The 22454-nt window shown below is 35.2% G+C and overlaps 2 protein-coding genes across 7 annotated transcripts in view; one reads left to right on the top strand and one right to left on the bottom strand.

Annotated features, from left to right (window-relative positions):
* The first annotated feature begins 7569 nt into the window (after positions 1-7569).
* LOC111367108 (zinc finger CCCH domain-containing protein 43-like) lies at positions 7570-19909 on the top strand. 5 transcript variants are annotated; one of them, XM_022987824.1, is made up of 7 exons: positions 7570-8030; positions 9735-10145; positions 13585-13650; positions 17339-17458; positions 18164-18439; positions 19032-19307; positions 19493-19854. In XM_022987824.1, the coding sequence occupies exons 1-7, from the start codon at positions 7764-7766 to the stop codon at positions 19631-19633; spliced, it is 1557 nt and encodes a 518-aa protein (XP_022843592.1). In that variant the 5' UTR covers positions 7570-7763; the 3' UTR covers positions 19634-19854. The 5 variants fall into 5 exon arrangements, with proteins under 5 accessions (XP_022843592.1, XP_022843594.1, XP_022843593.1 ...); XM_022987826.1 differs by lacking the exons at positions 7570-8030; positions 9735-10145 and adding an exon at positions 11603-12489 and having other exon boundaries at positions 19499-19745; XM_022987825.1 differs by lacking the exons at positions 7570-8030; positions 9735-10145 and adding an exon at positions 11605-12489 and having other exon boundaries at positions 19493-19909.
* Positions 19910-21176: 1267 nt separating this feature from the next.
* Positions 21177-22454, bottom strand: part of LOC111367107 (callose synthase 10) — a 38107-nt gene continuing 36829 nt past the window's right edge. For both annotated transcript variants that reach the window (XM_022987822.1, XM_022987823.1), the window contains 3 exons: positions 22180-22230; positions 21892-22074; positions 21177-21629 (listed from right to left, as the gene is read on the bottom strand). In XM_022987822.1, coding sequence (XP_022843590.1) covers positions 21384-21629; positions 21892-22074; positions 22180-22230 — 480 coding nt within the window. In that variant the 3' untranslated portion in view covers positions 21177-21383. The remainder of the gene's footprint in view (positions 21630-21891; positions 22075-22179; positions 22231-22454) is intronic.

The following is a 22454-nucleotide window of genomic DNA, read 5'->3' as shown; positions in this document are numbered from 1 at the left end:
GAATTTGTTTCAATTATAAATTTGACGATGGAATGATTTAATATTACTTTTGAGTTCTCTTTTTTCATATTTTCATTGATTGCATGTGATATGTTATAATGAAGTGATGGTTGATTTCATGATTTAGTTGTTTTTATCGTCTTTTGTTGGGTAAATAAAGCCATGATGTGATCTCATTCAAATGAATGATATATTAAATTGAATCGTAGGGCCGATAAATCTTGAAAAACACTAAAGAGTGAAGAAATAAGAGATGCAAAATCTATCATTCAAGTAAAATATTGGCAAAGATTATTTTACATATCGACGACGTGAAAACATTACCTCCTTCCTACTTGTAGATGGAAAGAAAGCTCTCAAAAGTGAAGAAACAAACTATGTCTCATTTTTCACCTCCATCCGACTTGACAAAATTGTTCATTAGCGAACAATAGACGAAAACTCGACCAACTATTCTATGACAATACGATTAATTTCAAATTCAAAACCCTAGCATTAAAAATTAGAAAAAAAATGGTAAAATATTAATAATTAGAGAGAGATTTTGTTCAGGATGATTATATGATTACATGTTCTTAAAATATGCACTAAAAATTGTTCAAAGAGATCATGCTTTTGAATCAATTAATGATGTCTTCCAAAATTGTTGTTGAATGTAGTCTTTTGATGAAGCAAAAAGAATTAAAAACTGGAATAATTAAAAAAAAAAAAAAAAAAGTCATGAGGAAAGGATGCTCCAACGGCTTCTTCCAAACTAAAAGTGAAATTGAATAAATTCATTCATAGATAGGATAAAAAAAGGGACCGCTGCCAGAATAAATATTCCAATTTTAGTGGGACCCTACACAATTTGCATGTATAATTAATATATTATAGTCCGGTTCAGTAAAGCCCTCCGTCGAGGCCTAATTCAAGTCTAGTCACGGTCTTTCAGAAATCATAACATTGTGAACTATAGAACACTCAACTACAATTCAATAAATGGATAGGTCCTGCCCCACGGAACATAGTCCAGTGGTGTAAAGGATAGAAGTGAGATTATCTCACGCCTTACTGGTAGTCGCAGTGTGAGGTTTCGATTCTTAAGATATGGAATTGGACTCCTTGTAGGCGCAGTATATAGGCAGCTCTTATTTCCTGGTCTGTTGGGGCACATCTCGCGATTTCCCTCCCTCACAAAGTTCTAGTGGCGGGGCGGTGGGGACCCTCAAGGTTGGGGTTCAACTTTTTTTTTTTTTAATAAATGAATAGGTCCAAAGAAGATAGGGTGGGCCATGGATGTCTTAGCTCAGAAGATTATGGAGTACATAACTACTACTCGTGGTATTGATGAGTTTTTATTTGAGAAATTTCAATTAAATTTATTACTTTGAATTATGTTGTATTTCATTTTATTTTAGGGATTACAAGATGGTAGAGTGATTTTCGGAAGGCGGGAGGGATTAAAATATCTCAATTTATGGTCTTATTAATTAATTATTTTTTAAAATACGATATCAATTCTAAAACGTAAAAATAAAATAAAAAGATTCGGAACATGAACCATGTTCTTCACCCTACTCCGTTTAGAAAATGAGGTGTAGCAATGCGGAATTGATCGGGGCGGGACAATTTTTCATTCTAAGCTTTCTTGTGATTTCCTTTATTAGTTTAATATAAGCTTATAATCAGATTAGGTATAATTATTGATTTGTGGTCCTACACAAAAGAGCATTGTTCTTCAAGCTGGCAAAAATTTCAAGATTCTTCTCCTTTGGCCATTAAAGTCCAAAATGTCAACTAGAAATCTTTCAATTCATAACCTAGCAATTAATAGACTTTGGTATGTATCACAATCCACTCAACCCAAGAAAAAGAAATGGAAAAAAAATAAAAAAATCCCACAATTGAATGCTTTTATATCTTGAAGAAATAGTAATTTGTTTGTTAAGGTAAATCATACAATTCGACACGAATTAGTTCATATTCTAATGAAAACATTACGCCTCCCAAATCATACTTTGTCCATTGTAACTCCTGCTCTGTTGCTTAGTCCTTTTCACTCAATTCTATTTATAGTTAGTTTTGTCTGCGAGATAAATTTTTGCTTTGTTTTTGCAGTTTTTCTTACAGGCGGGATTTCATTTACGCCCCCCTCATATCATTTTCATATACTGATTGACTCTAAAGTGCTAGAATGTGATAAAACAACGATGACAATCACTTAACAATCTCAAATAAAATATTAAACATTTTATATTGTAACATTTTTCATTATATTCAATATTACGTAATAAACGTGATACAGGTGAATATAAGAATTTTCAAGAGAGGAGAAAAGAAGGTACCTCTCAACATCACCTATTTTTGAACCTTAAATTAAGAAAATATGTGTTATATTTTTTAATATGCTACCTAATAGGGATTTTGTAAATTGTTGCAGGGACCACATATGATAGCTGCCCATACTTGTCATTATATAGCAGTTTTGGCTTGTTTAAATTGATTTCCTTTGTCTGGACTTTCCAGTTTTGTCCTTATTTTCGTTTGAAAATATAATATTTAAGAGGAAAAAAATTAAACTGAAAATGATTTTGTCCCATTTTCTTGTGAGGTAGTTGATTAGGAACAATCAAATTTAGCCTTGTAAAGTCAGAGCAATTTTAGTAACTCATCATTCAAAATTCCTGCCAGAAATGGTCCAATCGTATTTTCATTAAAATCGAGCTAGACGGAAAATACAAGACACGTTTTCATATCGTAAAATTCTCACCATGAGTTACAAGTCAAGAAATATTCTCGAATAGAAAGTTTCTCTAGAGTTTAGGCCTCTCAAAGGATAACAAAGACGTGCAAAGTTTCCTGAAGCAGGTTCAAGGCCTAAAGTCTCGATTATATGGCCTTCTATTAGGGGTGCAAAAATGAAATTTACCATCGTGTTTCTATTGTGGACATGACTTTACATGTTGTTTCGTGCTTGCTGATACAACAGGGCCTGAGTATTGGGCCTGCCCAAGGTCCTCCACGATCAGCATTGGACAAGCCCACTTGGGGGCCCAACACAGTCAAGGAGTATTCTTGGACCGGCCCGCAGCAGAGCCCATCTCAAATTTTTTCACACCTCATGATTTATATTTATAACAATTTCACCAGTGAGTAGTGGTTCTTGTTATCACTTTATTCCCAAAAGGGTAATAAGGTGGCCCATTCAATCACGGCCTCTGCTTTATTCCCCAGTAGGGTAATAAAGGAAGGGGGCAAATATGCCCCCTGGGACATAGCTCAGTGTTGCAAAGGGTAGGAGTGAGGTTATCTCACGTCTTGTTGGCAGTCGCAGTGTGAGGGTTCGATTCTTGAGACATGGAATTAGACTTTTTGTAGGCGCAGTATATAGGCAACTCTTGTTTTCTGACCTATTGGGACACATCACGCGATTTACCTCCCTCACAAAACTCTAGGGACGGGACGGTGAGAACTCTCAAGATTGGGGTTCAACCTTTTTTTTTTAAGGAAGGGGCAAATAATTCATAATTTCATACAACTCAAAGAAGAAAAATAAGCTAACTAACATATTGTTTCTCTAGAAAGCTTCCACAGAATGTTAAAAGTTGAACTGCTCCTCTAGCGGACTCCTATGCAATCAAAAACTACATACGCAATTAAGAAATCCTCATCGTCTATATTCGTGAAGCACATGAATCAAGCACGTCGTAGTATAGTGTCGACCGAGGGTTGCATATGATATACTAACAACGAACAAACTCATAGGATTCTTGTTCCTCAAACGCTTCTTTCCAATTACTATTATGTAAAGAATTTGTTTGGGAGGTGCTGCTTCCGTGTGTAAGAGAGGTGTGAGGAAAAACCATTTATTTCATTGTCACAATGAAAACTAGAATTGTCCAATGGACGTAGTCGAGGTTGAACTCACTATAAATTTGTACGTTGCGTTGCTTGTTTTTCAAATATTCCTCATTTTCTTTGTGTATTATGTCTCGACATTATGGATTAAGCTTAATTCAGGAAAATATAGTGCATGCCTAAGGTCTTCGGTGATGAAATGAATCCAAATGGGCGTGTTGAAAATATAATTTAAATAAATGGATTAATCTACCCCCGTTAAAAAGTTTTAAACTTTTAGATGAGTTGGTTCAATATAAATGATATAAAACGAAAAGAATTGCGTACAAGTTGTACTCATCAAAAGTTTATACTGACGGCAACATTTCAATATCTTTCTTGAATCTTGAATCATATTTTATTTTACTTCTATGTTCAAGTAATTGAATAGATAATTTTGTTCGAAACTAGCAAAAAATATGCGTGAGATAGGACTCTTGTGGGAGTTAAGATTCCTAATTGCGTAGGAATTCTAAAGGGTGAACAATCGTCAGCAGTAAGGGGGAGCATATTCCCGAGGATCATGCCCGAGGACACATATTTGCAATATGCGAAGCGTGATGGAGATGTGGTCGGGCCTTGTGTCTCGAGGACGAACATGCTCGAGGACACCATGGATGGATTTACAACTTTACCAAAATTAGTCATCGGGATATACTGATCGGGGATATCGTAAAATGTCACCATCACTACCTAATAGGGATTTTGTAAATTGTTGCAGGGACCACATATGATAGCTGCCCATACTTGTCATTATATAGCAGTTTTGGCTTGTTTAAATTGATTTCCTTTGTCTGGACTTTCCAGTTTTGTCCTTATTTTCGTTTGAAAATATAATATTTAAGAGGAAAAAAATTAAACTGAAAATGATTTTGTCCCATTTTCTTGTGAGGTAGTTGATTAGGAACAATCAAATTTAGCCTTGTAAAGTCAGAGCAATTTTAGTAACTCATCATTCAAAATTCCTGCCAGAAATGGTCCAATCGTATTTTCATTAAAATCGAGCTAGACGGAAAATACAAGACACATTTTCATATCGTAAAATTCTCACCATGAGTTACAAGTCAAGAAATATTCTCGAATAGAAAGTTTCTCTAGAGTTTAGGCCTCTCAAAGGATAGCAAAGACGTGCAAAGTTTCCTGAAGCAGGTTCAAGGCCTAAAGTCTCGATTATATGGCCTTCTATTAGGGGTGCAAAAATGAAATTTACCATCGTGTTTCTATTGTGAGCATGACATTACATGTTGTTTCGTGCTTGCTGATACAACGGGGCCTGAGTATTGGGCCTGCCCAAGGTCCTCCACGATCAGCATTGGACAAGCCCACTTGGGGGCCCAACACAGTCAAGGAGTATTCTTGGACCGGCCCGCAGCAGAGCCCATCTCAAATTTTTTCACACCTCATGATTTATATTTATAACAATTTCACCAGTGAGTAGTGGTTCTTGTCATCACTTTATTCCCAAAAGGGTAATAAGGTGGCCCATTCAATCACGGCCTTTGCTTTATTCCCCAGTAGGGTAATAAAGGAAGGGGGCGAATATGCCCCCGGGACATAGCTCAGTGTTACAAAGGGTAGGAGTGAAGTTATCTCACGCTTTGTTGGCAGTCGCAGTGTGATGGTTCGATTCTTGAGACATGGAATTGGACTCCTTGTAGGCGCAGTATATAGGCAGCTCTTGTTCCCTGGCCTGTTGGGGCACATCCCGCGATTTACCTCCCTCACAAAGCTCTAGGGGCGGGACGGTGAGAACTCTCAAGATTGGGGTTCAACCTTTTTTTTTTAAGGAAGGGGCAAATAATTCATAATTTCATACAACTCAAAGAAGAAAAATAAGCTAACTAACATATTGTTTCTCTAGAAAGCTTCCACAGAATGTTAAAAGTTGAACTGCTCCTCTAGAGGACTCCTATGCAATCAAAAACTACATACGCATTTAAGAAATCCTCATCGTCTATATTCGTGAAGCACATGAATCAAGCACGTCGTAGTATAGTGTCGACCGAGGGTTGCATATGATATACTAACAACGAACAAACTCATAGGATTCTTGTTCCTCAAACGCTTCTTTCCAATTACTATTATGTAAAGAATTTGTTTGGGAGGTGCTGCTTCCGTGTGTAAGAGAGGTGTGAGGAAAAACCATTTATTTCATTGTCACAATGAAAACTAGAATTGTCCAATGGACGTAGTCGAGGTTGAACTCACTATAAATTTGTACGTTGCGTTGCTTGTTTTTCAAATATTCCTCATTTTCTTTGTGTATTATGTCTCGACATTATGGATTAAGCTTAATTCAGGAAAATATAGTGCATGCCTAAGGTCTTCGGTGATGAAATGAATCCAAATGGGCGTGTTGAAAATATAATTTAAATAAATGGATTAATCTACCCCCGTTAAAAAGTTTTAAACTTTTAGATGAGTTGGTTCAATATAAATGATATAAAACGAAAAGAATTGCGTACAAGTTGTACTCATCAAAAGTTTATACTGACGGCAACATTTCAATATCTTTCTTGAATCTTGAATCATATTTTATTTTACTTCTATGTTCAAGTAATTGAATAGATAATTTTGTTCGAAACTAGCAAAAAATTAAGTTTGATAAGGTAGAATTAGCACACGTACACAAGATATCACATACGCATAGACGCCCATGCATCCCATAATTGTCCCAGATGGTCTTGTCTGGCTACAAAATAACAACTAATATAAGAAACTATTTTAATTGGTTGATTTAAAATTTTCATTTGTTGAACAAAGTTTATTAATTAAATGATATCAAATAAGAATCTTTATTTATTTTTACAATATTGTAAGAGTTAAATGATGTATTTTCCATACTTTTCAATATTTTATTAAAATATTTTTTATTGATTTGATATTAGAGTTTAGGAAAAACGATAATAAATTTTATAAATTACATATACAAAAAGAAAAATTATCCCTTAAGGAAAAACACATTTAATGAAAATTATTTATTAGAAAATAGTATGCAAAAGACTGTGCATGGTGATATATAAGGTGCGATTATTTTTGTTTGTTCAACTATTTATAATGACATATTTATAAAATTTTAGGGACGAAATGTAAATCTATAAAGAAAGGTATGCAAATTGTAATTACACCTTCTATATATGGTGTATTTTGTAAATTTTTCTTTTAATTAATAAATAAGGATGATATTTTAAAATCGTAATGGAATAGAATGTTTTAGGGAAGTTTAAAAATATTAATCTTCTCAAAAATAGTTTTAAAATAGTTAAAACTAGTTTCGGTTAATAAGTACTTTTTCGAGATTAAAAAATAAATAAAATTAATTGAGAACCCAATTACTCTATTTGTAAAAATTCGAAAACAATAATTTTTTCCTTTTGTCAATCTACAGGTTCATACATGATATCACTGTCTACTTAAATCACCATATTTTGACTCTTAGTTCCTGTTTGGTAGCAATTTTTCAAATGATAAAATCAATTTTGGATCGTTATTTTACTATTTCAATCATCATTTTTCACTTTTTCACTCATAAGTGGGACCCACTTTTTCCCTTTAACAATCAAAAAATCAATTCTCATAATCACTACCGAACGAGCATTTTATTTTCTTTATTAAGCAAATTTTCTTTTCTCAATATGATTTTTTGACATTGGACAAAATTACAAGTATAAATTCATTCAGACATCCACAGGCAGTACATTCAGATAACCAATAGTTCCTCCATTCACCCAGCTCCGCCACTAAACAACCACCGTCCGAAAAGGGGGAAAAATAAGAAAAAAGAAAATTCATTTTTAAGCTTTACAGAGTTGTAAAGTTTCTTTTTGAGGGGAAAGGAGCATTTATCTCGGTTTAATCCTAGATTGAAATGTGGAGGAACCACCATGGATTCATCAGAATCATCAATATTTGAAAAGCCCCAAAATGGAAATCTAGGGTTAGGGCTTATTAACCCAGAATCGACTCCGATTGATCCGATCAGTGATCAGGGTGGTGAAAAGGAGGTTTTTGATCCCCAAAATGCCCCTGAGGGGAAGAATGATCTTCCAAAGGGTATTGATGAAGAGGTGAAGGAGAAGGCTGTTGAAGAGGAAGAGGTGAAATTGAGGGATGCCATTGAGAGAGAGATTCATCAGCTGACCTTGGAGCAGGCAGAGATTGAGGCGGCCTGGGAGGAGGGTCCTGGGCTTAATGATGATTATAAGGAAGGGAATGAGGTAAGAACCGCTGAAAATGAGAATGTTGATGGAACAAAAGGTGTAGAATATGAGGTAAACGAGAACCAAAATAAAGAAAAAGATGGACAAGATGTGCAGAATTGGGAGGATGAGGATAGAAATGGGGGTTATGATGAGAATGAGAGCAGTGGCGAAGAGTATGAGGGGGAAGGGAAGTCGATGGAGGAATCGGTGAAGGGAGGGATGAATATTGATTATAATGGTAGGAAGCCTCAGTATCTTTTTCATTATATTCAATATTACGTAATAAACGTGATACAGGTGAATATAAGAATTTTCAAGAGAGGAGAAAAGAAGGTACCTCTCAACATCACCTATTTTTGAACCTTAAATTAAGAAAATATGTGTTATATTTTTTAATACACTACCTAATAGGGATTTTGTAAATTGTTGCAGGGACCACATATGATAGCTGCCCATACTTGTCATTATATAGCAGTTTTGGCTTGTTTAAATTGATTTCCTTTGTCTGGACTTTCCAGTTTTGTCCTTATTTTCGTTTGAAAATATAATATTTAAGAGGAAAAAAATTAAACTGAAAATGATTTTGTCCCATTTTCTTGTGAGGTAGTTGATTAGGAACAATCAAATTTAGCCTTGTAAAGTCAGAGCAATTTTAGTAACTCATCATTCAAAATTCCTGCCAGAAATGGTCCAATCGTATTTTCATTAAAATCGAGCTAGACGGAAAATACAAGACACATTTTCATATCGTAAAATTCTCACCATGAGTTACAAGTCAAGAAATATTCTCGAATAGAAAGTTTCTCTAGAGTTTAGGCCTCTCAAAGGATAGCAAAGACGTGCAAAGTTTCCTGAAGCAGGTTCAAGGCCTAAAGTCTCGATTATATGGCCTTCTATTAGGGGTGCAAAAATGAAATTTACCATCGTGTTTCTATTGTGAGCATGACATTACATGTTGTTTCGTGCTTGCTGATACAACGGGGCCTGAGTATTGGGCCTGCCCAAGGTCCTCCACGATCAGCATTGGACAAGCCCACTTGGGGGCCCAACACAGTCAAGGAGTATTCTTGGACCGGCCCGCAGCAGAGCCCATCTCAAATTTTTTCACACCTCATGATTTATATTTATAACAATTTCACCAGTGAGTAGTGGTTCTTGTCATCACTTTATTCCCAAAAGGGTAATAAGGTGGCCCATTCAATCACGGCCTTTGCTTTATTCCCCAGTAGGGTAATAAAGGAAGGGGGCGAATATGCCCCCGGGACATAGCTCAGTGTTACAAAGGGTAGGAGTGAAGTTATCTCACGCTTTGTTGGCAGTCGCAGTGTGATGGTTCGATTCTTGAGACATGGAATTGGACTCCTTGTAGGCGCAGTATATAGGCAGCTCTTGTTCCCTGGCCTGTTGGGGCACATCCCGCGATTTACCTCCCTCACAAAGCTCTAGGGGCGGGACGGTGAGAACTCTCAAGATTGGGGTTCAACCTTTTTTTTTTAAGGAAGGGGCAAATAATTCATAATTTCATACAACTCAAAGAAGAAAAATAAGCTAACTAACATATTGTTTCTCTAGAAAGCTTCCACAGAATGTTAAAAGTTGAACTGCTCCTCTAGAGGACTCCTATGCAATCAAAAACTACATACGCATGAGCAGGCAGAGATTGAGGCGGCCTGGGAGGAGGGTCCTGGGCTTAATGATGATTATAAGGAAGGGAATGAGGTAAGAACCGCTGAAAATGAGAATGTTGATGGAACAAAAGGTGTAGAATATGAGGTAAACGAGAACCAAAATAAAGAAAAAGATGGACAAGATGTGCAGAATTGGGAGGATGAGGATAGAAATGGGGGTTATGATGAGAATGAGAGCAGTGGCGAAGAGTATGAGGGGGAAGGGAAGTCGATGGAGGAATCGGTGAAGGGAGGGATGAATATTGATTATAATGGTAGGAAGCCTCAGTATCCGCTGAGACCGGATGCTGAGGATTGTTCGTTCTATATGAAAACGGGGTCTTGTAAATTCGGATCGGGTTGCAAGTTTAATCACCCTTCCAGAAGAAAGCATCAGGTCTACATACATCTTGATGAATGCATTTGGTTGTGCATCAGTTTATGGATTTGATTTTATGTGTTTATAAATGGATTAATCTACCCCCGTTAAAAAGTTTTAAACTTTTAGATGAGTTGGTTCAATATAAATGATATAAAACGAAAAGAACTGCGTACAAGTTGTACTCATCAAAAGTTTATACTGACGGCAACATTTCAATATCTTTCTTGAATCTTGAATCATATTTTATTTTACTTCTATGTTCAAGTAATTGAATAGATAATTTTGTTCGAAACTAGCAAAAAATGAGCGACTTAGATGAGTTAATCATTGGTAAATCTTTAATCTCGTACTAATTATTTATAACCTGAGTTGATTTGATTAATTGGAAAATAGTTCACACAAGTCTCCTTGAGTGATGCATGGGAGTCATTTGATTGATCAGAAGTTGTCGAATCTCTTAGAATGCCGTAAGTCGTCTGTACATAGATTGTATCATCTTCATCTTCTTCTTCTCCTAGATTTCCATGTTATTATGTAGATTCAAGGGCTAGGTTGGTAAAAAAAGGGTCCTTTGCTGCTTTAAATAATAATACTAAAGGAGCGATTTCAATCAGTTTTTACTAAAGGAGTGTTTTTGAGATCGAGTTAGTATAAGTATTTATAATTGGATTGTGTGTATTGTTGACTGTTCCAGAAGTAAGAGATGTTTATACAAGTATATGTAATATTTTGAAGAATTGTGTGTGCATCTGTAGACATCTGCATGTTTCTTGTGCATGAATTCATGTCTTGTTTGACCGATCAAAGATGACATATTTATAAAATTTTAGGGACGAAATGTAAATCTATAAAGAAAGGTATGCAAATTGTAATTACACCTTCTATATATGGTGTATTTTGTAAATTTTTCTTTTAATTAATAAATAAGGATGATATTTTAAAATCGTAATGGAATAGAATGTTTTAGGGAAGTTTAAAAATATTAATCTTCTCAAAAATAGTTTTAAAATAGTTAAAACTAGTTTCGGTTAATAAGTACTTTTTCGAAATTAAAAAATAAATAAAATTAATTGAGAACCCAATTACTCTATTTGTAAAAATTCGAAAACAATAATTTTTTCCTTTTGTCAATCTACAGGTTCATACATGATATCACCGTCTACTTAAATCACGATATTTTGACTCTTAGTTCCTGTTTGGTAGCAATTTTTCAAACAATAAAATCAATTTTGGATCGTTATTTTACTATTTCAATCATCATTTTTCACTTTTTCACTCATAAGTGGGACCCACTTTTTCCCTTTAACAATCAAAAAATCAATTCTCATAATCGCTACCGAACAGGCATTAATCTATTCAAATCACAACATTTCAAAAGTTTGAGTCACATACCATTTTATTTTCTTTATTAGGCAAATTTTCTTTTCTCAATATGATTTTTTGACATTAGACAAAATTACATGTATAAATTCATTCAGACATCCACAGGCAGTACATTCAGATAACCAATAGTTCCTCCATTCACCCAGCTCCGCCACTAAACCACCACCGCCCGAAAAGGGGGAAAAATAAGAAAAAGGAAAATTCATTTTTAAGCTTTACAGAGTTGTAAAGTTTCTTTTTGAGAAGAAAGGAGCATTTATCTCGGTTTAATCCTAGATTGAAATGTGGAGGAACCACCATGGATTCATCAGAATCATCAATATTTGAAAAGCCCCAAAATGGAAATCTAGGGTTAGGGCTTATTAACCCAGAATCAACTCCGATTGATCCGATCAGTGATCAGGGTGGTGAAAAGGAGGTTTTTGATCCCCAAAATGCCCCTGAGGGGAAGAATGATCTTCCAAAGGGTATTGATGAAGAGGTGAAGGAGAAGGCTGTTGAAGAGGAAGAGGTGAAATTGAGGGATGCCATTGAGAGAGAGATTCATCAGCTGACCTTGGAGCAGGCAGAGATTGAGGCGGCCTGGGAGGAGGGTCCTGGGCTTAATGATGATTATAAGGAAGGGAATGAGGTAAGAACCGCTGAAAATGAGAATGTTGATGGAGCAAAAGGTGTAGAATATGAGGTAAACGAGAACCAAAATAAAGAAAAAGATGGACAAGATGTGCAGAATTGGGAGGATGAGGATAGAAATGGGGGTTATGATGAGAATGAGAGCAGTGGAGAAGAGTATGAGGGGGAAGGGAAGTCGATGGAGGAATCGGTGAAGGGAGGGATGAATATTGATTATAATAGTAGGAAGCCTCAGTATCCGCTGAGACCGGATGCTGAGGATTGTTCGTTCTATATGAAAACGGGGTCTTGTAAATTCGGATCGGGTTGCAAGTTTAATCACCCTTCCAGAAGAAAGCATCAGGTCTATACATACATCTTGATGAATGCATTTGGTTGTGCATCAGTTTATGGATTTGATTTTATGTGTTTTTTTTTCCATCACTTGGCTTTGATTGAATGAAACTGCTATAATTTTTCTGTGAAGAGATTGGTTAACAGAATAAGATTTAAAGGTCTGTCTTGATATTTCGTTGTTGATGTCTTGTTTTCTTGATATATTAGTTGGACATAATGGTTTCGGCGGCGTAATTGTTTACTCATTGAAATTGACAAAAATAATGAGCGACTTAGATGAGTTAATCATTGGTAAATCTTTAATCTCGTACTAATTATTTATAACCTGAGTTGATTTGATTAATTGGAAAATAGTTCACACAAGTCTCCTTGAGTGATGCATGGGAGTCATTTGATTGATCAGAAGTTGTCGAATCTCTTAGAATGCCGTAAGTCGTCTGTACATAGATTGTATCATCTTCATCTTCTTCTTCTCCTAGATTTCCATGTTATTATGTAGATTCAAGGGCTAGGTTGGTAAAAAAAGGGTCCTTTGCTGCTTTAAATAATAATACTAAAGGAGCGATTTCAATCAGTTTTTACTAAAGGAGTGTTTTTGAGATCGAGTTAGTATAAGTATTTATAATTGGATTGTGTGTATTGTTGACTGTTCCAGAAGTAAGAGATGTTTATACAAGTATATGTAATATTTTGAAGAATTGTGTGTGCATCTGTAGACATCTGCATGTTTCTTGTGCATGAATTCATGTCTTGTTTGACCGATCAAAGGCTGTGGTAGATCCTTCTTATATTGCAGTAACTCATTTTTATATTCCCTAAATATGGTCTTTGATGCGCACATTCTACATTAGTTCTAAATTTTTGCATATTAATTTCTTCCACATGTTGCAATATATGAACAGAAATAAATTTGTTTCATTAACATTCGTGTTTTCATTACTAAAGATAATGAAGTTGTTAACATTCATTGCTTATGTAAATCTTCTCGCCTGTCGTGGAGTTTAGCATAGTATTGTTACTCAGTTTGAAATCTTGGAAATATTGATGATTGGTTAATTTTCCTAATATTTTATTTTACCCATGAATGAATTTTCTTTTGAAGGATGTTAAGGAGAGAGAAAATCAAAGGGAAGGGAACCCAGAAAGGGCTGGACAGATTGAATGCAAGGTCATTATCGAATCCGCTGTTTTTTTTATTTTATTTTATTTTGCAGGGCGTGGGGGGACTTTAATCATCAAATATATTTATCTATGAATTTTTGTGATCTTATTTCCTTCGGGTAATTTTGTCGATACGAACTGTAACATAGATTTGCTTGCTGTGGTTGCTTCTCAGAATCATCTTGACATAATAATAATATGTAATTGAGGAATGATTCGCATTTATACAGGAATCTAACCCTGCAAATTAGAGTAGGTCTCGAGATTTGAATATCTATTCAAACAAAAAAGAACAAATAAAAGGACCAATAGTGCTATTCGATAGAGTAATTGCTATTCATCATTAGTAGAAATGATCGCCACTATAGGTGATAGTCGGCCCTTTTAATTCATTTCCATTGCATTAAAATGCATTACAATTCCATTGGACAATGAATTAGGAGGCCAAAACATAATTATCTCTACTAATGATGAATAGCATTGCTCTATTCGATATTATGGAAATAAGAATGCTTTATCCAGGATAACTAATAAGTCTGTTTATTAGCGATGAAAATTGAGTTAGATTATGTCTAAATGTAGTAGAAGAACATCTTATATAGAAACAAATAAGAAGAGTAGTAGTAAAGACGAAGTGGGAGAAGTGAGAAGGGATCACCCATATAAGGGTTGAGCAAAATCACTCTTAAGTTGCTGACCTTGGAGCAGGCAGAGATTGAGGCGGCCTGGGAGGAGGGTCCTGGGCTTAATGATGATTATAAGGAAGGGAATGAGGTAAGAACCGCTGAAAATGAGAATGTTGATGGAGCAAAAGGTGTAGAATATGAGGTAAACGAGAACCAAAATAAAGAAAAAGATGGACAAGATGTGCAGAATTGGGAGGATGAGGATAGAAATGGGGGTTATGATGAGAATGAGAGCAGTGGAGAAGAGTATGAGGGGGAAGGGAAGTCGATGGAGGAATCGGTGAAGGGAGGGATGAATATTGATTATAATAGTAGGAAGCCTCAGTATCCGCTGAGACCGGATGCTGAGGATTGTTCGTTCTATATGAAAACGGGGTCTTGTAAATTCGGATCGGGTTGCAAGTTTAATCACCCTTCCAGAAGAAAGCATCAGGTCTATACATACATCTTGATGAATGCATTTGGTTGTGCATCAGTTTATGGATTTGATTTTATGTGTGACATCAGGGGGATGCAAGTACGGAAAGGCTTGTAAATACTATCATGGCACAGGCAGAAGCCCAATAACCCCTATTCTGAAGCTCAACTTTTTAGGCCTGCCAATTCGAACGGTATATTCTCTTTCTACAGTTCATAGTTTCTCTTATGCATTCCTGATTTCCTGTTTAAAATTTCCTTCAATGTAGGTTTGTTGTGGATTCAAATCCATTAATAGTTCCCCAATCAAGTTAAACTAGACATTGAGTTTCGACCAAAAAATAAACATTTGGATGTAACTGTTTTCTATAGACAAGAAACAAGAATCCAGCTTAGTTTGGCTATGAGTATGTTTGGAAGCAACTCATGGAATTTTCTTATAAGCCATACAAAGTGTTGGCGTCAATAGGGAAACCCCAACTTATGGCATCTTATGAGCCACAAATAGTGTGTGTCCCATATTTTGTGGGCTTATAAGAAACCCTATAAGCTGCTCCATTATATTAAACCCTAAATCCTAATTTAGATCTCGTAGTTTGAACAAATATAGATACTCAAAAATGTATTTATCTTTAAGAAAAAAGATTCACAAGCAATAAGAGCAGTAGAAACAATTTTTGGAATAAATTGAAATGTGATTGGAAAATAGTTCACACAAGTCTCCTTGAGTGATGCATGGGAGTCATTTGATTGATCAGAAGTTGTCGAATCTCTTAGAATGTCGTAAGTCGTCTGTACATAGATTGTATCATCTTCATCTTCTTCTTCTCCTAGATTTCCATGTTATTATGTAGATTCAAGGGCTAGGTTGGTAAAAAAAAGGGTCTTTTGCTACTTTAAATAATAATACTAAAGGAGCGATTTCAATCAGTTTTTACTAAAGGAGTGTTTTTGAGATCGAGTTAGTAAAAGTATTTATAATTGGATTGTGTGTATTGTTGACTGTTCCAGAAGTAAGAGATGTTTATACAAGTATATGTAATATTTTGAAGAATTGTGTGTGCATCTGTAGACATCTGCATGTTTCTTATGCATGAATTCATGTCTTGTTTGACCGATCAAATGCTGTGGTAGATCCTTCTTATATTGCAGTAACTCATTTTTATATTCCCTAAATATGGTCTTTGATGCGCACATTCTACATTAGTTCTAAATTTTTGCATATTAATTTCTTCCACATGTTGCAATATATGAACAGAAATAAATTTGTTTCATTAACATTCGTGTTTTCATTACTAAAGATAATGAAGTTGTTAACATTCATTGCTTATGTAAATCTTCTCGCCTGTCGTGGAGTTTAGTATAGTATTGTTACTCAGTTTGAAATCTTGGAAATATTGATGATTGGTTAATTTTCCTAATATTTTATTTTACCCATGTATGAATTTTCTTTTGAAGGATGTTAAGGAGAGAGAAAATCAAAGGGAAGGGAACCCAGAAAGGGCTGGACAGATTGAATGCAAGGTCATTATCGAATCCGCTGTTTTTTTTTGTTTTTTTTTATTTTGCAGGGCGTGGGGGGACTTTAATCATCAAATATATTTATCTATGAATTTTTGTGATCTTATTTCCTTCGGGTAATTTTGTCGATACGAACTGTAACATAGATTTGCTTGCTGTGGTTGCTTCTCAGAATCATCTTGACATAATAATAATATGTAATTGAGGAATGATTCGCATTTATACAGGAATCTAACCCTGCAAATTAGAGTAGGTCTCGAGATTTGAATATCTATTCAAACAAAAAAGAACAAATAAAAGGACCAATAGTGCTATTCGATAGAGTAATTGCTATTCATCATTAGTAGAAATGATCGCCACTATAGGTGATAGTCGGCCCTTTTAATTCATTTCCATTGCATTAAAATGCATTACAATTCCATTGGACAATGAATTAGGAGGCCAAAACATAATTATCTCTACTAATGATGAATAGCATTGCTCTATTCGATATTATGGAAATAAGAATGCTTTATCCAGGATAACTAATAAGTCTGTTTATTAGCGATGAAAATTGAGTTAGATTATGTCTAAATATAGTAGAAGAACATCTTATATAGAAACAAATAAGAAGAGTAGTAGTAAAGACGAAGTGGGAGAAGTGAGAAGGGATCACCCATATAAGGGTTGAGCAAAATCACTCTTAAGTGAGTATTATAGATCTAAAAGGCTTCTACATTAAACTAGGATTTCAAATAGGAAACTGTTAATTAAATAATTTTAAGACTAATCCTACGTGACTAAGCCTCTGTTCGGAAAAACTTATAAGTTATTTATGAATGGTCGAACTTTTTCAATAACACATTCATGTGGATCCACAGATATTATCCACTTATCCACCACTCATTTCTATATATTTATAAATTAAACTATTTGTAAATTCTTAGTGTGTTTTCCTTGAAGCTTGTTACCCTTTCATAAGGTGAAGCTCTTGATATTCACTTATGTTATCATTTTAAATGATGCCTTCATGCAATATGCTATTAAACTTAACTTCTGTACTAGATAAAACACTACTTGCACTCTATGCAGTATTACTTGACATCAGGGGGATGCAAGTACGGAAAGGCTTGTAAATACTATCATGGCACAGGCAGAAGCCCAATAACCCCTATTCTGAAGCTCAACTTTTTAGGCCTGCCAATTCGAACGGTATATTCTCTTTCTACAGTTCATAGTTTCTCTTATGCATTCCTGATTTCCTGTTTAAAATTTCCTTCAATGTAGGTTTGTTGTGGATTCAAATCCATTAATAGTTCCCCAATCAAGTTAAACTAGACATTGAGTTTCGACCAAAAAATAAACATTTGGATGTAACTGTTTTCTATAGACAAGAAACAAGAATCCAGCTTAGTTTGGCTATGAGTATGTTTGGAAGCAACTCATGGAATTTTCTTATAAGCCATACAAAGTGTTGGCGTCAATAGGGAAACCCCAACTTATGGCATCTTATGAGCCACAAATAGTGTGTGTCCCATATTTTGTGGGCTTATAAGAAACCCTGTAAGCTGCTCCATTATATTAAACCCTAAATCCTAATTTAGATCTCGTAGTTTGAACAAATATAGATACTCAAAAATGTATTTATCTTTAAGAAAACAGATTCACAAGCAATAAGAGCAGTAGAAACAATTTTTGGAATAAATTGAAATGCAGGTTTTATTTATTCTCAATGGCAGCAGTACTGCTATAGCAGCAAACTAAAGCTTATTCCCAATAAATTTGGGATAAGCTACATGAATTCTTTTTACCTTATTCGACCACTCGCTTTAATAGTTGTCAAAATTATAACGTTCTCATTAGTGAGTCAAAAATCTTTTAGTCTGTTCAAAGTACACAAAGGTTTTTTCATCACAGGGGGAAAAAGAGTGTACCTACTACATGCGCAATGGGTCCTGCAAGTATGGTTCAAACTGCAGGTTTCATCATCCCGAACCTACTGCAGAGCCTGGAGGTAACCCTCCTCCTGGATATAGCAATGGTGGATCTCTTCCACCACAAGGTTTTTTCTCGTCATCCACCTCTTCTTGGTCTCCGCCAAAGGCATTAAACGAGACTGCTTCTGTTGCACCGTTAATGCTTCCTGCAACTCAAGTCATACCTTCTCCAAATCCAGAATGGAATGGATATGAGGTAATTTTTCATTATTTCAGATTACATTTTGGATCGTAGTTGTAGATATTGTACTCTTAAATCTTTGTACAAATTAGGGAGTTTCCATCATTCCATAGGCAACATTTTCAGAGATTAGTCAAAAAAATATTTCTTCTGATTGTTATAGGATCTCAGGAGAACATGCCTGAGGATACAGAGGTAGACCAAAATAAACACGACATATTGTGGTTTCGAAAGATCTAGTTGCATCGGATCTTCCATTTTAAGTAGTAACGAACCAAACAGATTAGAGAAAAAAGATTCATTCATCAAAGTCCAATTCTATATGTCCCAATGCTTATTTGACCTGCAGCTAGATAACATATTCAGTTGACATTATGAAACAATATTTGACCTTGGAGATTTGATTGTTAAATGTGATACACGCTCACTTGTAAGTGATGCTTTCTTCTATCATTTACAACTAATCTCCTGATGCCATGCTATACACAAAGTTTACCGGCTAATAAAAAAATTGTCAGTTCGGTTAATTTCGCCTCCGAGTGTGTTACTTGTCAGATACACGCTTCTTCTGCTCTCATCTGTTCCTTTTATTTTTGGGTTAATTGAGGCTGCAAACTACCCATCATCAGAGAGGAGCTTACCTACACCTCCGGCATTTTCCATGAGCTTACCGACCAACATGAACTTCCCATTTCACCATCAACAGGAGATGGTAATCGAAGAATATCCAGAGCGCCCTGGCGAACCAGAATGCAGTTTCTTCTTAAAAACTGGAGATTGCAAATACAAATCAAATTGCAAATTTCACCATCCAAAGAAACGCTACTCAAAGCCAATGGCAAATCCGTGTACTCTAAATGACAAAGGCCTTCCTCTCAGACCTGTAAGTTTATTTGTCTACAAATTCATATACTACGTCATTCTACAAATTCACATACTATGTCATTACAATGTTTGTGTATGTGATGTATGGCCCTTTAATATATGGCGTTCTTAGACTTATTTCAAAGATCAATTGAGCTAATTGTGCATAAAAGCACACTCTTAACCCCGTTTTGCATAATGAAGGATCAGCTCATCTGTTCACACTACTCTCGGTTTGGAATTTGCAAGTATGGACCTGGTTGCAAATTCGATCATCCAGCTAAATTTGCTATCTCACAGCCACCACCTTATGATCGGCCTCCATTCAACTCTCAAAACTCCTGATGGGGCAGGAATCATCACAATGAAAGGAAGTGGAAGTGGTTCTTCAATTTCGTAGTCTTAAGATTAGCGTTACATTTCCTTTATAGATTAAAATCTCCAGGAATTAAACTAACTGAAGATCAAAGTTTCTGCTTCAGCTCAAGCAGAGGACAGAATATGTAAGTTATTCATATGTTTCACACTTCGTAGGATTACAAGATATACTCTGTTTCTGTGGCTGATTTCTGTGTTTAGCCCCCATTTGACTATCTTTAAAGTAAAACTCTTTAATTCTCATACTCATTTTCAAGCATACATTTACACAATAAAATATTCTCCACATAAATCTTTATTTATTATTATTATTATTATATATATATATATATATTTTAACTTTAGAACAGTACATTCTCCAAAAAAAAAAAAAAATTCACCATTCAAAATACCACTCTCAATTTCTCTTTATGGTGGTTATAAAACAAGTATTTGGTTGTGTCGTCTCTTCGTGAATGTTTGGTAATTGTACTGGATAAGAATGGACGATGTAACCATACAGTATCATTCAATCCTCATTGATAGTTGCCTATCATTGTAGTACTTTTAAGTTCTAATGGCCAAAAAAAAAAAAAATTCACCATTCAAAATACCACTCTCAATTTCTCTTTATGGTGGTTATAAAACAAGTATTTGGTTGTGTGTCGTCTCTTCGTGAATGTTTGGTAATTGTACTGGATAAGAATGGACGATGTAACCATACAGTATCATTCAATCCTCATTGATAGTTGCCTATCATTGTAGTACTTTTAAGTTCTAATAGATGATGTCCTACGTAAATAAATAACAGATAACATTTGTGCGTCGGATAAAAAGAGACATCCTCGTTGCCTCTTATTCATGATTGATCAAATCATTTTATTTTATTTTTCCACATTTTATGGCTCCTACAAATAATAATCACTATTACACCTCTCACTGCTATTTATTATAATTTAAACTGATTATAAACAATTCCCAAACATTCATATTTGACCATCTGAAATTATAATTTAAGCTTCATACATGCATCTAATCATGGAATTTAAAAGCAGGAAACAAAATACCGAACCCCCACCCCAAAGAGAAACAATCAATGTGCCTCATATTACATTGAATTGTCAATTGTACCTTCTAGTCCTGTCTAACATTGCATACGAACTGTGCATTTCTTTTTCTTTTTTTAACTTCATTATATTTTACAAGACGGCCCACATGTGCTATTTATTATAATTTAAACTGATTATAAACAATTCCCAAACATTCATATTTGACCATCTGAAATTATAATTTAAGCTTCATGCATGCACCTAATCATGGAATTTAAAAGCAGGAAACAAAATACCGAACCCCCACCCCAAAGAGACAATCAATGTGCCTCATATTACATTGAATTGTCAATTGTACCTTCTAGTCCTGTCTAACATTGCATACGAACTGTGCATTTCTTTTTCTTTTTTTAACTTCATTATATTTTACAAGACGGCCCACATAGATCACCTCGCCCGGTTCAAGTATAATGACAACAGAAGATACAATGAATGCCTCTTTCCATACACAACCACTCGTCTGTTACCCAGGATTAATATACAGTAATGTTCAAAATATTCATTCAATTTGCCACATTTTCCTCAACTACAGAATATGGAAAACATAAATTACAGAGTACTATAATACAAAGGTGAAGAATTCACGTCTCAACTTAACAAACACTACGAACCAGCTGGCTTCTCCAGAACTAAAACGAGGAGGCCTGAACATTAGCTTTGTTACCAGCAAGGATAAGAGAAATCTCCAAACCCCGACTGAATGCTTGATTAAAGAGTAGGCGCGATTGAAAGGTGGAGACGAATGGAAACCAAGACAATATTGCTATAGGGGCAAATATAATTATACCCATTCCAGCATCATACATTCGAGCAAACTCCTTTACGGAATCCCAAATCCCTAAGCTCCTCACCAACTTCTTCCACGTGATAGCCAACTGTGCAAGTCATGGGCAAAGTTAGGATTATCGCGAAAACAATCACGAGGAAAAGAAAATGTGGTTTGACAAAGTTGCTTTTTAGCTGGTCAAAGTATATTTTTATCTGCGTATATTCCATAGGACCCACAATATTTACGTACTTTTACCCACTTTTTATCCACAGATTTAGGAACCACAGCTTATAATCTAATATAAGCTTTGCCAAACATGCTTTTAATTCCTTAAACAGATTCAACACTTCAAGGATATGATAACTTACACAGATAATGCACCATCCAGTGGGAATAAACGCAAGAATGCCCGCAAACAAGTCTGGAACAGATAAGTCAGTGAAAATGACGACAAGGCAAAGGGCTACAATAAGCCCCAAGCCAGTAACGCCTTGCATAAACCGGAGCATCAACTGAAAATTAGTGGACTTCTTGGGGCTAAAGGTAAAGATCTGAAAAATAAAATAAAATAAAATAAATGAAGCAACTATATTATAGAGACAGCACTAAGTTATGCAAAGTTTAACCAATCTATAAAACAAAGAGAAGATACAAACCTTAAAGATCATGACTATTCCCGCCAGAGCAACCCAGGAGAAGCCATAGATCTAGCAAAAAAAGTAAGACAGATAAATTAAAGCACATATAATTTGAGTCCAGGAAAAATAAACCAACCTCATATCAAATAAATCTCTTGTATAGTTCATTCCAACAAATACTCAGTACTGGCACAATTAGAATTAACACGAAAATGGCTTTGAGAGAAATGGAAGAGACTGGGAACTAACTGGAAACAAAGAGTATAGAACTTGAGGAACATTTACGCAATCAA

Source organism: Olea europaea, chromosome 18 (assembly GCF_002742605.1).
Source record: "Olea europaea var. sylvestris chromosome 18, O_europaea_v1, whole genome shotgun sequence".
In the NCBI taxonomy this organism is placed as follows: Eukaryota; Viridiplantae; Streptophyta; class Magnoliopsida; order Lamiales; family Oleaceae; genus Olea; species Olea europaea.
The sequence above is the reverse complement of the archived record's forward strand: the minus strand, read 5'-3'. Positions and strand labels throughout refer to the sequence as shown.

Excerpts from the sequence above, each read along its gene's own strand:
- LOC111367108 (XM_022987825.1), top strand. The coding sequence starts at position 11,812 with ATGGATTCATCAGAATCATCAATATTTGAAAAGCCCCAAAATGGAAAT. Across the intron at positions 12,490-13,584 it reads CTTCCAGAAGAAAGCATCAG|GATGTTAAGGAGAGAGAAAA; the intron begins GTCTATACATAC and ends TTTCTTTTGAAG. Across the intron at positions 13,651-17,338 it reads CTGGACAGATTGAATGCAAG|TATTACTTGACATCAGGGGG; the intron begins GTCATTATCGAA and ends CACTCTATGCAG.